At 39.8% G+C, this 14,697-nt stretch overlaps 1 protein-coding gene across 3 annotated transcripts in view; it reads right to left on the bottom strand.

Moving 5' to 3' along the window:
• Window positions 1-76: 76 nt before the first annotated feature.
• The window catches only part of lrba (LPS-responsive vesicle trafficking, beach and anchor containing), a 188,254-nt gene continuing 173,633 nt past the window's right edge, over window positions 77-14,697 (bottom strand). For 2 of the 3 annotated variants that reach the window (XM_065956897.1, XM_065956901.1), the window contains 5 exons: window positions 11,421-11,588; window positions 6,113-6,214; window positions 5,813-6,009; window positions 1,868-2,019; window positions 77-1,548 (listed from right to left, as the gene is read on the bottom strand). In XM_065956897.1, the coding sequence (XP_065812969.1) occupies window positions 1,458-1,548; window positions 1,868-2,019; window positions 5,813-6,009; window positions 6,113-6,214; window positions 11,421-11,588 (710 nt within the window). In that variant the 3' untranslated portion in view covers window positions 77-1,457. The remainder of the gene's footprint in view (window positions 1,549-1,867; window positions 2,020-5,812; window positions 6,010-6,112; window positions 6,215-11,420; window positions 11,589-14,697) is intronic. The other variant, XM_020628906.3, reaches the window with a different exon arrangement.

Genomic DNA, 14,697 nt, shown 5'->3' with positions numbered 1-14,697 from the left:
TGTGTTCAACCAGATTTTAGCCACTAGAGGGGGCTATATGGTCTTTATGAAAGAAAACACTCAACTCAAAGGAAAATTGAAGTTATAAAATTCAATTTTATTGTCAGATCTCAGCACACAAAACACTCCAAAATGATTGCAAAAATATTGGTTGATACATAACAGCAGTTTATTTTATATGTGGAGATTCACACCACATCATCAAAGCGCAAACTTCAAAGGAATGCTTCCCTCAAAATCAAAGTTACAATGTGGACATTTCTTTTACTGCGGACCAAAGGAACATATGTCGCTTTGCCGTTTTAGTGCTCGATCACGTCTGAACATGATCGCTCATTCCGTGATTTAGACCTCTGTGCTGAAACAAAAAGAGAGTGAATCATAGACTGAAATAAAGTCCTTCCTTTCATTGCACATCTCACGCTGCTGTCAGCTGCTCTGGAGACAGCACTCAAAGAAGACTTTAAAGATGAAGAGCCGGCCTCTGCTTGAGTTATGAAGACATGATTTCATTTTTATGTCGTGACTAATTAGCACTCTTCTTCATGTTTCTCTAACTGTCAGAAAATAAGATTTTACTGTTTGCTTCTTCAGTCATTTAAGAAAGAAATGTAAATATAAAGGAGAAAGAAATCCTTGACATCATTTTCCTGACTTCTTCTCCTGCCTATGCTAATCTTCATCATCACAGAGCGTAAGTATAAGGTCATGTTTTTAATGTTAAAAGAACTCAACGATAATGCGACAGGTCTGATATGTTTCATACGAGTCATGCACTGAACTGCAATCTCTTAACAAGCACAGAGGTACAGGGGGGTGGAAACTTTAAATACGGATGACTACATTTAAACAGAATATATAGTTATTTATATATGTATATACGTATATTCCCTCTTTGCTTATCCTTCTGTCCAATACATTTAACATTTATTCAAACATTTCATATCTACCAGCCAAAAAAAAAATGGAAAAAGCTTTGTTGCCAAAACGGCAGAAATCAAGTGAATGATAGCTTAACAATTAGAATTATTCCCCACATACACACCTACAAGAGAAAGAAAAAAAAAAAAATCACTCAGCCTAAAGTACACAAATATTTGGATTTTGAAGTCAAAAGGTTTATCACTAGCTCCCCACAGACCCTGTTTCTTTCCCCCAGAGGAGATGAAAATAGACTCTTACAGCTAAAAATAGATTTGTTTGTAACCGACAATAACAGTAACCCCCACCCCTATGATTTATATGAAAACGTTCTATCTGATCTACAAAATATAGCAATGCCCTTTTTAAAAATAGTTGTGACTTTAAGAGGACACGTTTATATTTTTTTTTTATTTTTTCAATGAGATACATTCAGGATTTAGACAGCGTAGTGTCTTTTAAGAGTTCACGCTTCAAAGAGTTGAGTTTTTATCATCGTCAGTCAGTTGGTCAGTCGGGGTGCTGCCGTGGTCGGTTCAGTACCTGGTCTGGTACTCGTGGTGCCATCTGTTGAAGTCGTTGTAGAAGAGCACGATGCTTCCAGACGCCATGCCGGTTATGATGCACCTGAGGACAGGTACGAGGAAGGATGGTGAAGTTGGTTATATTTGCTGTTAACTCTTATTTACTTTGTGGAATCTCCTAACGCAGAGTGTGTTACTTTAGAGTCATGTGCAGATGTGTGTGAAGATGCAGCTGTAGCGAGTGTGACAAACAACAGTTACTTTCAAAACAAGCTCTTGTATTCAAGCTAAGTATTCAACGTTTTAAATGTGGTCACAAATTTTTTGAAAATGACAAAAGAGATCCTCAATCAATAAAACATGTCTCTATGAAACAAAAAAAAAACTAACTTCTGTTGGAACTATACTTTGTGTGTGTTTACCTTTGGTCGTGCGACATGGCCATAGAGCGGATTCCTGCGTCACAGCCCGGGTAGGCAAACAGCTGTTTGAGGTTGTGAACCTGCCAGACAGAAACTACACCTCCATCTCCGCCTGTCAGCAGATACTGACCGTCACGGCTGAGGAGCATCGCCTGGAAGAAAGAAAAAAAAAAAGTCTTCGTTAGATTGAGAATTTCCTAACACTCTTATTTTTATTCCTTTTTTTTCACTTTATAAAGTAGTGGGTCAGATTTGATTTCCAGTGGTAAGCCTAAAGCCATACTGGTAAATGGTAAATGACTCAGTGATTTAAATTCCTGACATTCTTGAAAATCTGTACTTCAATGGTTAAAAAAACAACAACAACCTTATAGTAACGGGATTCAGCTTGGACCCACATTCATAAATAGCCCGTGAATAGGCCTGGTGATCTGGGACCAGTTTATCTCTCATGTCAGAGTAAAGCTCATACTGCGAGGTCATGTAACCCGACAAAAGATCCCAGGTCAGAGCCGCCTCTCCTCTGGGTCTTTCTGTAGACAGACCCAGACTTGCTACAAAGATGGCTCCCCACAGCGAGTCTCTCCGAGATTTACTCGTCTCATCTGCTTTTCCTGCAAACTGTAACAGCTGAACGACTCCCCCGGGATTCAGACGTACACAAATCAGGTCGTGTGTTGGAGTCTATTATAGGCACTGGAAGCTGAGAGTGGAGCAGTCAGGCGCATCAATCAGAGGGCGAGCACGGCCGATGAAATGACGAGGCAGAATGTGAGTTCTAAAAGCAGCAAATGACACTAATTTAGAGCTTTTCTCCTTTGTGGTTTTTACGGCTCCGTCTGTCAAGCTGCAGCCGCTCTCCAGTGAGTCAGCAGGACTTCAATCATCAGCCTCATGTGTGTTGAATCAGCGTCAGATTAAACGGAAAAATTCAACCTAAACTTCAGTTTTGAAGTTGGAACGAGTCATTTTCAGGAACTTGACTTGGTGAGCAAAACATAAATAACCCTTCACGAGCTGTACACAAGGGATGGACGTGGAGAGTGTGGCCTAAATTAACAAAATGCTTTGTATATGAAAACTTTTTGTGGAATTTCCTACCACACGGTGAATTAAATGACCTCTGTTTCTTATTCTCATCACTTTAGACAGACACTAACATTGCATGTGAAGACAGAAACATTGTAAATGCGCAAACACTGATGCACTTGCACACTGGCAGGAGGCATCGAGAACAAATCAGGCCTAATTACTGCGTGAGCTCGTCATCCAGGACGGCTTGCAATGAAGCATGACAGAGTGCAGTGCTGGGTTGATTTGTGCGCAGTGGGTCTGTTTTGTGTGTACACTGATTGTCTTGTGTATCAACATCAGAGTTAATCTGACAACAACGATAAATGTGATGCTCAATTCACCAAATCATGATCAATGAATTTTAACTCAAGTACAGTGCCAACGTGTGCATGGGGAAAGAATTAGGGTTTATTATGCCTGACAAAAAAACGTCAGTCTTTTCTTCCGTTTTTTTTTTGTTTTTTTTACTGGAAACCTGAACATTTTAAAGTAGCATTTGTTTGATTTTGAGCCATTAGAGGGCAGCAGAAGAGACATATTATCACCCTTAAACTGTAATTATTTTGGGGAGCATTTGAACAAAGTTTACTTTTTTACACAAGCAGCAGAGATGCCATTAGATTTGTTTTACTACAATCAGTTAGATGTGAGTTCAAGGGGAGCTGGATCTTTGTCCACTCAAATCTCGTCAGTTCATCCATTAGTCCAAGTTAAAAGTTTGGGTCAAGTCTGATTAAATTCCTCCCTCACAGTCTTCATGTTTGATTAAAAATATTTGATTTATTCGCTCATTTCAGTGTATGATTCCAACACAATAACCCAACAGGCAACATGAACTAAACATGAACAAACAGGAGCAGGAAGATATCTTCAGATATTATATTTTTTAAAAATTAGACAAATTGACAGACAACTGAAACTCATCGCTGACTCTGGGTTCTGAAAAAACTCTTTTAAGCTGCTAAAGGCTACACTGTGTTATCTAGTTCTTAGGATGATCCGCCTGCTGGTTGATGCTGGTCCAGTAGCGCTCAGCGAGTTTGTTCAAGTGTTTAAACAGAACCTAATTACCGGATGGAGTTTGAAACGTTTGATAAAAGCTGAGAGTGAACTAAAACAGTTTCAAACACACTGAGCTGAAAGACACTAAATAGTTCTGTATAATAGTTTTCACAAACACACAGACAAATTAAAAAATTAATATAAAAAGAAAAATTCTGACAAAATTTGATGAACTGTTCTAATTAACATTCACAAAGACTTTTTGGTAATCTACTGCTCTAACATCACACTATACATAGTAAAACAGAATATAAATATAATAACTATCCAGCAGGTTCTGTGCTGTATTAATGTACACTTGTATAAACTAATGGAGTCCATGACCTTACAGCAGCTCAGCAGGAGGCGGCAGTGCTGGCAGACATGTCAGCCGGGCCAGGTAGGAGGCTGCAGACAGACATTATAAATCAGACCTCTTCCACTGGGCGGTCAAACAAGATGGTCGACGGCTCTGCTGGAGCTAAGATGGCTACTCAGGCTCGGGTGACTAAAAAATGACTCCAGCAGAAACACGTGCACTTTTAATGCCCATATTTCCAACTTCTTTCAGGGGAACGGTGGGCGGATTGTGAGGGCTGGGGAAGGTAAAAAAAAAAAAAAAAAAAAAAGAAGAATTTATGTTGCTGTTAATCCCCCTGTTACACGGGCGACAGCAGGGAAAAAAGTGCTGCGATGGTTACACTGCCTGAGTTATACCAGCACTTAAAAGACTGTAATCCATTCAGTATGGCTTCTGTCACTTGATTCCGCTATTAGACTAGGATGCCGACTGTTAGCCTGTCATCTCACCTCTGACTCCAGACGCTTATAAATTCATAGAGCAAACATTTTCCCTTTTTTCACAATCTTTCTAAGTTGATCCTACAGGCCAGGACAAACACTTATTTATCCTGGAGTCATACTGCGCTGAGGCTCTGGAGTCTGAAAAGATTGATTCTGGTATGAACTATACTGTTGGAGTCTCAGACCAAGGGGATCCAGGGGGGGGATGTAGGTTCAGACTCTCACAGAGTCATCCCAAGATTTTGGTATTTTTTCATATTCTATCAACATTGACGACAGAATTTACAACAGCCCTCCACGCTGTTCCCAAGTTGCTACTCCTTCAGCAGAATCTCTGGGAAAAGTGCAATATCTAAAAGCTTCTTTTACATTATTAGTTCCTCTATAGGCCGATGAGAGGGTTAGTTAGTGTTTGGTTCTAGCTTTGATACTTAAACAATCAATCAGTGTCTGTGAGTGCTCATTAATCAATGTTCTACAGGTTGTATTTGGGTTCAGTTTGGGCCGGCTGGCAGGAGAGGAGCCGGGGCACGAGAAGTTTCTTAATAGGAAACAGGCGTGTGGCTGTCTGTCAGAGCAGGCTTACATTTCCCAGGCCAAACCGGAAACACAGGGTCGGGAAACCAAAGGCGGTAGCTGCTATCTTGTGTCACTCTAACCACCGGGGAGGAAATGTGGGAAATGGGGGAATGTGTCGTCCTGCGCTGGAGGGAAGTTAATGGTGTTGGTGTCCAGAGTGGACCACTCTTCCACTGGAATGTTCTCTACCAGCACCGCCAACGCAATTCAACCTGACAACAGGGCCTTGGATCAAAAAGCACTATTTCCTCCCGTGTGTGCGTGTGAAAGGAAATAAAAGGGACGTGAAGGCGCATTTTGCCCTGAGGCACCTCGACCCTTACCTTACTCAAATCTCAAACCAAAGGAAAGCCTTTAATCAGTGAGCCGCCTGATGTGGTGCAGACATACATGAGCAAGGTCCCTTTCACATGCATGCTAACCTAGATATTCTGCACGTTTCCTCACCTTGATGCTGTCTTCCACCTCCATGTGGCCCAGCAGTTTGCCGTTGACGCTGAAGATGCAGAACTGGCCCTTGTCGTAGTAGATCAGGCAGTTTCCCTCTGTGGACGACTGGATGAGACGAGGCCTCAGGCAGCGCTCGGGGCCCTCCAGGGTCCGCAGCAGGTCCCCATTCATGGAATGGATCAGACAAGGACCCTCTGGACAAAATAAGATGACGTGATGATGGGAATTAGAAAGATTGTTTTGTATTGCATTTCATATTTTGGCCCCAAAAAAAAAAAAATCACAAACAGATCCCACCTTTGCAGCCGCTGATGACAAGTCCCAGCTCAGCACACACACTTGCACACGTCACCTCACAGTCATGGCCGGTTAAGATGGCTCGCGGTGTGGTAAACTCTGCTGAGATAAAATACACATGAATAAGAACAGCATCGAAAATAATGCAGAACCACTTTTTAATCACTAGAGGGAGCAAAATGCAAACACTATTTAGGACTCGTTACTTAAAGCAGCAGTTGATGGTGATTTATACTTTTACTACTTTTGCATAAAAATATCCAGGAAATACCACCTAATGAAAAAAACAACAATATAAACAACTCACAGTTGTTAATGAAACTACAATTTTTTTAATTTATTTTTTGCTGCTGTGACAGTTTAATTTCCTGTGAAGGATTAAGAAAGTACCCATCTATCTACATGCTTTTGAATACTTACTTTGAATACCAAATTTAAAAATATATATATTATTCTGGAAAAAATGTATCTATTAATATTTATGTGGATGTGTGTAATGTAGCTGTAATGTGCAGGCTGTTATCATGGATATTCATTTCTCCCTTCCCTTCACTCTCCCTTTCTAGCACTTGTCACCCTCCGCCTCTTTCCACCTTTAAACCCCCCCCCCCACACACACACACACACACACACACACACACACACACACACACACACACACACACACACACACACACACACACACACACACACACACACACACAATCTGCCTTCACTGGATCCAGATGTTTCTGCGATACAGATAGACAGAGAGAGCGAGCTCGTGAAGTTAGTGTGATTTTGTTTTGGTTTGAGCTGTCAGGCAACCGACTAAACAAAATCACTTCTTTACTTCCCCATCTGTCTTCTATGTTTACAAGGAAATGCAAACTTCAGCTGAGTTTGGACTTTGTTGTATTATTAAAAATAAATTTTTAACCTTAGAAGATGGATTATTCACAGGCCAATTCTGTACCCGAAAAATTGTGAAATACTGATAAGTGTTGAGCTGAATGACAGCATGTAGATTAATGTAACGATCGTCAAACTGAATTTTTCCAGGTCAGCAGAGCCTGTCTGTGTATGCTCATGTAGTGACCAACATTTGGGACAGAATCTCTGAACTGTGGTGTGGAGTTCATTAGAGTTTCATGTCTCAGAGAGAAGGGGTTTTCCCTTTTGTGACCACGTCTGATTTGAGGTCAGAAGTCAAGTTCAACCCAAAAAGAGGAGCGCAGGGCAGTAATGGTGAGAACATGATTTGAATAAAATAATAAAAATAAAAAATATTTCTGTATCAACTTGAAAAAACTTTAGGGTAAAGTAATTTCAGTAAAACCTATGACAAAACAACTTTTTTCCCTAAATGCAGTGAAAACCGAAACTTGTTGTGATGTGATATTACTTTTAAGTACTTTCGAAAAACACGTTAAGTTTTTTGCTGACTTGGCCAAACTATTAAATCTGCTGATCTGCCTTTTCCTCCTTAATTCAATTATATGTCATATAACTCAATAGGGTTTCACTAATAAGACAGAAACTCTCCCTTAAAATGCCATAGGTACTTACAGCTACTGTAAAACTTTAATTAGATTTACGAGAGACTCAGTACAGACTTTGCTTCTCACTGAACTCTTTTGTAAATAAGCAAACTTGAGAACATCAGCAGGGTTTTAAATTCATAAAACAATCCAGTCCATACGCACAGTATAACAATATGGCTGATCATATTTAAATCAATGCATGTTCTCTTATTGAAAGAATTCTGTTCCCATATTATTATAATGCCTAAAACGACTATACTAAAACAAAACAAAAAAGGTGAAAAGATTCATAAGACTAGCTGAACAACACTTATATATAATATAAAACAAAAATAACAGATAATAACTTCACATACATTTTAATACCTGTAAATCATTTCGACTCCCCATGCCTATTTCTGCTCACTTTGCAAAGAACTTACAGCCGACTGACTCTGGTCAAACACAGGTCCGGCAGCCTAAACATCTACATTTAATTAACTGTCTAACATCCTCTTAGGCAAACCTACGACCAACAAGCCAGGGGATTAAAGCATGATGTTGGATGTTGCTTAGAGGAGATCAATAAAGCTGATATATTGGTGTATCAGTTAACCTTTTGAGCCGCTACCTGCCATTTGGTTTGAATTAGCGCCACATCTGATTACAATCTTTACCTTTATACGATGAAAGCTGGGACATGGAGGAGGGTATCAACTATCTGGACAAGTGTGGACAAGGTGTGTGTGTGTGTGTGTGTGTGTGTGTGTGTGTGTGTGTGTGTGTGTGTGTGTGTGTGTGTGTGTGTGTGTGTGTGTGTGTGTGTGTGTGTGTGTGTGTGTGTGTGTGTGTGTGTGTGTGTGTGTGTGTGTGTGTGTGTGTGTCAATGTAGGGACTAAAAAAGGATCCTGTTCCATGTTGGTAAAAAGGACAGATTTCTAAACCTCTCCATACCTTTTTATTGGCAGAGTAACCCACACAGATTTCACATATCCTATATATATATATATATATATATCATATTAGCAAATGTGTACTACAGCTAAAACATCCTTAGTAAAATGCATATAATACACAAGTTTTTTTTAGTCAGCTCCTTTTTAATTGAGCTTTGGCCTATCTTTCTCACAGTTGTTACAAGTTAAACATTTTAAATTCAAGATAAAAAGTAGGATTTTAAATGTGATACAGGCTCCAGATAAGATGTAATGTGTCAATGTGAACTACAACATTTTAAGTGCATGTTTACATTTCTGTTTATAACAAATATAAAGATAGATTCTCATATCCATGTAGTGCATATTTTTTTTATGTGAAAATCATTTTCTCTAGTTGCAAATATTGTAACTAATGCTATGAAGTATTCACTTTAAAAATAATACAAATGTTTTTTTAAAGTATATTTCTAACTAGAAGTCTGGTGGGGCTGCTTTTCCCTCTGTGGCCAGCAGGTGGCAGTGCTGCCTTTGGAATCTGTGCTATGCCTGCAGCAGGAACCAAGTGTGCACAGGTCATCGTGTACATGTGCATATCAGCCATTCAGAGGCATTTGTGTCAAGCTTATGAAGTGTGCGAGATGTTCATAGGGCATTACGCATGAAAAGGAATGTGTGTGTTTGTTAAGTATGCCTGTGTTCTCATTGGAGTGTATGTGGAGACTTAGGCTTGAAAGTGTTTTAGTTTTTGGAAGAGGAATAAAGGAAAGTCTGCTGTCTGACTACATTTTGCGAGTGTGTGTGTGTGTGTGTGTGTGCGAGTGTGTGTGTGTGTGTGTGTGTGTGTGTGTGTGTGTGTGTGTGTGTGTGTGTGTGTGTGTGTGCAGCAGAGCCTCATGTCTTGGAGAGCCTCCTGCGGTCTGGGGCAATGGAGCATCACATTGTGGTGAGGAGGGGTTAGGATGACGACTGCTTTGTCTGCTCTTCCAGCTACAGTGCGGCAACTGCACTGAGCAGGCTGAGGTTAGACTGACACACACGAGAACATGTAGAGCACACGCATGGGGACATACACGCACAACCTTTTTAGGCATGTAGTCATTAATGTAATCATTCGGTTAACCCAAACCCTCATATAAGCTAACTACATGCATCATGAGGAGAATGAATAACTTCAATGCTTTAGGTCGGTAGAAAACATAATGCCCCAAAGAAGTCAAAATGTTGCTGAAATGTCTACTAATTCAAGGAAATCTTTGAGGTGAATTCATAACAGTGAGGTGATCCTACTTTTTGTCAAACACTTGTCATGCTCTCTGTTGAGTAAATTAAAGCAACTTCAAAGAGAATTTGTTTTTTGTGGACTTAAGGTAGAGAACTAAATGTATATATTTAAGGCCTGCCACCAAATTTCTTAATAAAAAAACAAAACAAAATAAACTGAACTGACAATATTTTCACAAATCATCAAATGTTGATTTTCATTCCACAACATTTGAAGAACATTTAATAAATGTTCATCACTATGTTTTATTAGTCCAAAGGGATATATTCATGAATCTTTTTTTTTTTTGTTCAGCCCTTCAGTCTTTATTTACCGTCATTGATGACATAAAAAAAAAAAAATCTTAAACCTGGAAACTTTTGAATTTTGAAACAATTGTTCTCGAGAAAATGACTAAAGGCTCCAGTGATGAGTTGTAGTTGTTTATGAAACAGACTCATTAATACTGAGGCCTCTTTATGATCTACACAAGATAACGAGATCATCAGCGACAAGATTTAATATTTCAACTTCTTCATATTTAATGTCTGTAAATGCTATCGTATGGCCAGACAAGGCGATTTACACTATGCTGCTGAAACAAACTTTGATTATATTTTCTGAGGTAAGGAGTCACAGTAAGTGATACATTAGACAGTTCATAGAAAGCAGGATTATATTTTCAGTCACAGAACAATTCTTAAGCATCTTCAGGACTAAATCACCAGAGATAGAAAAGGTATGCTTTGTCCACAAATGGCGCCAAAATCAACACACAAATAATTCCTCACAGGAGTTTTAACCAAGTTATCTATTTATTCTATTGTATTTTGTCAGCTCTGTTGATGTTTTTAGTCTGAATCAGTTTCTGTGAATATCATGCAGGAATACCGTTTATTTTTCTTGATAAAAAGTCCATGTTGGTGATGAGCAATCATCTCTGCTAACAATCATCTCTCCTAAATCAGAAACTAATGTTGCTTATTAACCAAATCATAATTTGTCATAAATTTCAGCCCATTTGTAAAGGATCAGTTAACAACATATACACCAATCTAAGCTGACCAAATCAGCACCGAGGAGGCCGAGGGCTGAGCAGTGTGTGTGCGGTGCTTTGATCATGGCTGATGCCATATGTTATGGGAACGTAGAGGAGGCCTGTGACATTTTTCACTTTTATCGACTAGCGTGACCCCGTGGCCCACGGATGGTGGTGAACTTTCGCGTGCTGGCCGACGACCCCCAACATCACGTTTAACGTCTCTAAGTGGCCCTCGCATTAAAGACAGATTCTCAACACGCACAGACATTCAGAGACTCGCACACGAAATATCTGTTCTCACAGAAACTCACACACACAATCTCCAACACATTATGGAAAGCTGTTCATAGTGCAGCAGTGCCGCGAAATCCAATCTGTATGCAGGAGGCCTGGCCTGGTCAGATGAAACTAGTTGTTACTTTACAGAGAGAGGCCGTAAATCACATGCTCACAACTGTCTGGGAGAGTGAGCGCTCAGAGGAAACCCTCTGTGTGTGTGTGTGTGTGTGTGTGTGTGTGTGTGTGTGTGTGTGTGTGTGTGGCTTTGGTTTTCCTGTGTACTTACTGCCTGGGCTCTCTCCAATGCTGTTATGCTTCCCATTCCAGTACCACAACAGCAAGGTGGCATCTCTGGAGCCAGACAGCACGTAGCAGTCTCCTCCAATGTACGACTCAGAGCGAGCCAGACACGTCACCACGTCCCGATGGCCAAAGACGATCTGAGTCAGTTTACCTGTGAAAACACAAAGATAAACTCACATATTCATTGATCTGTAGAGAACTAAGGCATGCTGCATGTACAGTGGCTTGCATAAGTATTCAATACATCCTGGACATTTCCCCGATAATATACAATGTTACAAACTGGATTTTAAAACTGGAATTATTTGAGCTTCTTATTAAATTATGTAAAAAAAAAAATGAGGATCTGTTAGATGTACACATTTTAACGTGATGACAAGTGGTCAAATCTGGAGGCTACAAATAAAAAGCACTTAATGGTTTTAAGAATTTTATTTGAAATTAATTCAGAATTTCTTGTGATATTTCTCAAACAATTTAAGAATTCACAATTAAGACAAAAATCCAACAAATAGTTCAACAACACAAAATAATCAAGTATGGATAAATTGTTAGAGGAGTTTCTTTCTTCCCATGTGTTTCTTGACCCCCTGTCTGATGGGCCATTTATTCTGCAAAGTCCACACAAGATCATACGCCCACTAATTCCCAGACAAGAATAAATATTTGTTCCCGCTCGGAGTGTGTGTGTGTGTGTGTGTGTGTGTGTGTGTGTGTGTGTGATCATGCACATGCAGTGCGCTCCATGTGTATATAGAAGGAGGCTAATTGCTGTCAGATTTCCAGACCACAGCTCCACTGTCTAGCTGTCTAATAACTCATTACGCTCCTCGTAGTGTGACCTCTGCAGTCAAACAGTGGATAGTTTGCAACACATGACATTCCTGTAGGGTGTCAAAATCACCGTCCATCACATAATTAAGCTGTATCTCACTGAAAACGATGAAGCTGGGCGGGTCGCTGACTAAACTTTCAAAGACATCAAAAGGTGTAAAATGTTTGACATCTCTATAAACACTGAAAATAAGTAACGAAAGGCTGCAGCAGTAATGGCTACCATGCAACTCTTATTGAACACACTCATCTGCTCACTGGATCACAATTGAATGCATAGTGACAAATTAAACTGGAAATGAGCGCACCAGGCGCATGAGGCTATGTGTTTGGTGTACGTGTAACAATCAAGTCTTGTAATTGATAAATCCCCTCAGTTCTTTAACCTGGGGACTTCAGGGACGTCGGTGGCAGCTGTTGAGCGTGCGCGATTAAACCGTGTTCACGTTCCAGTCTCACACCCCGGTGGCAGTCACACAATAGAGCTATCTCTGAGCTCCCATCCCTCCGTCCCTCCCTCCTCGATTAAGGACAGGGAGGGCCCGGCCTGCAGAAATTGAATCAGTGTGTTGTGTGTGGAGGATTCTGAATGGGGCCGGGGAGGAGAGCGGAGGAGCGAGGTACAGAGATGAAGATTCAGACAGTCTCATTTAGGACCCCTGACCTGTTGGCGTCTGTGTGTGAGGGTGTGCATTTGTAACAATGCCTGCAATGCACGAGTGTATGCATGTAACAGTCTGAAGCCAGTGGTACAACGCCACTGTGAAACACTGCACAGCTTATTCAGGGGAGGCGAATATTGATATCAGGTCTTACAAGATACATAAGGTACACTGAGGTTTATACTAATAATTGAGAGTGTTGTCAACATTCACAATAAATGTGCATATGAGAAAGTATACCGAACAGCTGAGGCCGATGGTCATCTACCTAGACCTAGAATACAGCCTAGACCTGCACTGTATGTAAGATGGTATGCGAAAACACATTTGTGATATGGGGCTCAATAATTAAAAAGTGAATTACTCATTACTTTATAAAAACAATATCATGAAACAATCAAACCATAAAAGTGGTTTTGGTCATTTATTATAAATGACGTTAAGGATATAAACCTACATCAGCTGTTGACAGTGCACATGCCGACATGCAACAAATTTCAAGACACAATTTAAAGATTTTTTGCCTGATGAAGGTCTAGTACAGAAACGTTGCCAATAAATGTTTGTTTGCAAGTTAGTCAGTGTGCAGGAGTTTATCTTTAAAGACACAACAAAAACATGAATGTTCTGTAACTCAAAGGCACAGCTACAACATACCAACAGCTGAGACTATACACTGTGGTGTTCTTACAGAATCCAAAGGCTGCTATAGAGGCCACAGTGTTCACTGCCCTTGGTAAATCAGTGTTAAAAAGAAATGGTAAACAAAATTGTAATTTTTTTTTATGTTGCTCTTAAATCCTTTTTTTGTGAGGAGTGAGAGACAAATGATAAGTTTGTCCGGAGGATGGTAATCGAGGAAAGGCCCTGGGGTTTATGTCTTTACTGTGTTACGCCCTTTAATACCGTGAACGTGTTAAATTAAATATTATGGAAATCTGCTTGTTTGCATTTACAACATTATATATTTATAGCTTAAGTTTTGGTTTGAGGCTAAAAGCACTTGTTCAGACAAAAGAGTAAACCCTCTGGGAAGTATAGATGTGCCAGGTTCATTTCAAAGCAATGTTCCAATTTTGATTATTTATATAATGTATTTGACATTTCCTGATGTGGATCAGGGTTTTTGCCATTATGTGATAAGCAGAAAATTAGAGATGAGATTCAACTTATTGTGTAGCCATATTATAATTAAGTTATATTATAATTCTGGGGTGCTGGTGGGCCAGTGGTTAGTACGCTGGCTCATGTATGGAGGCTGCCCGGGTTCAAATCCAGCCTGTGGCTCCTTTCCCGCATGTCATTCCCTACTCTCTCTGATTTCCGACTCTATCCACTGTCCTATCTCTCCATTAAAGGCGCACACACACACACACACACACACACACACACACACACACACACACACACACACACACACACACACACACACACACACACACACACACACACACACACACACACACACACACACACACACACACACACACACACACACACACACACACACACACACACACACACACACACACACACACACACACACACACACACACACACACATATATATATAAAAAAAAACATATTTTCTGTTGGTATCAGATTTTAACTTTTGTAATAGAATTATAATATAACAAATATATATATATATTTTGTAACAGAATTATAACATAACAATATTTGTTATATTATAATTCTATTACAAAAGTTAAAATCTGATGCCAACAGAAAATATGTTTTTTTTAAGACTTTAACTATGATTCA

Source organism: Labrus bergylta, chromosome 1, assembly GCF_963930695.1.
Source record: "Labrus bergylta chromosome 1, fLabBer1.1, whole genome shotgun sequence".
Taxonomy (NCBI): domain Eukaryota; kingdom Metazoa; phylum Chordata; class Actinopteri; order Labriformes; family Labridae; genus Labrus; species Labrus bergylta.
The sequence above is the reverse complement of the archived record's forward strand: the minus strand, read 5'-3'. Positions and strand labels throughout refer to the sequence as shown.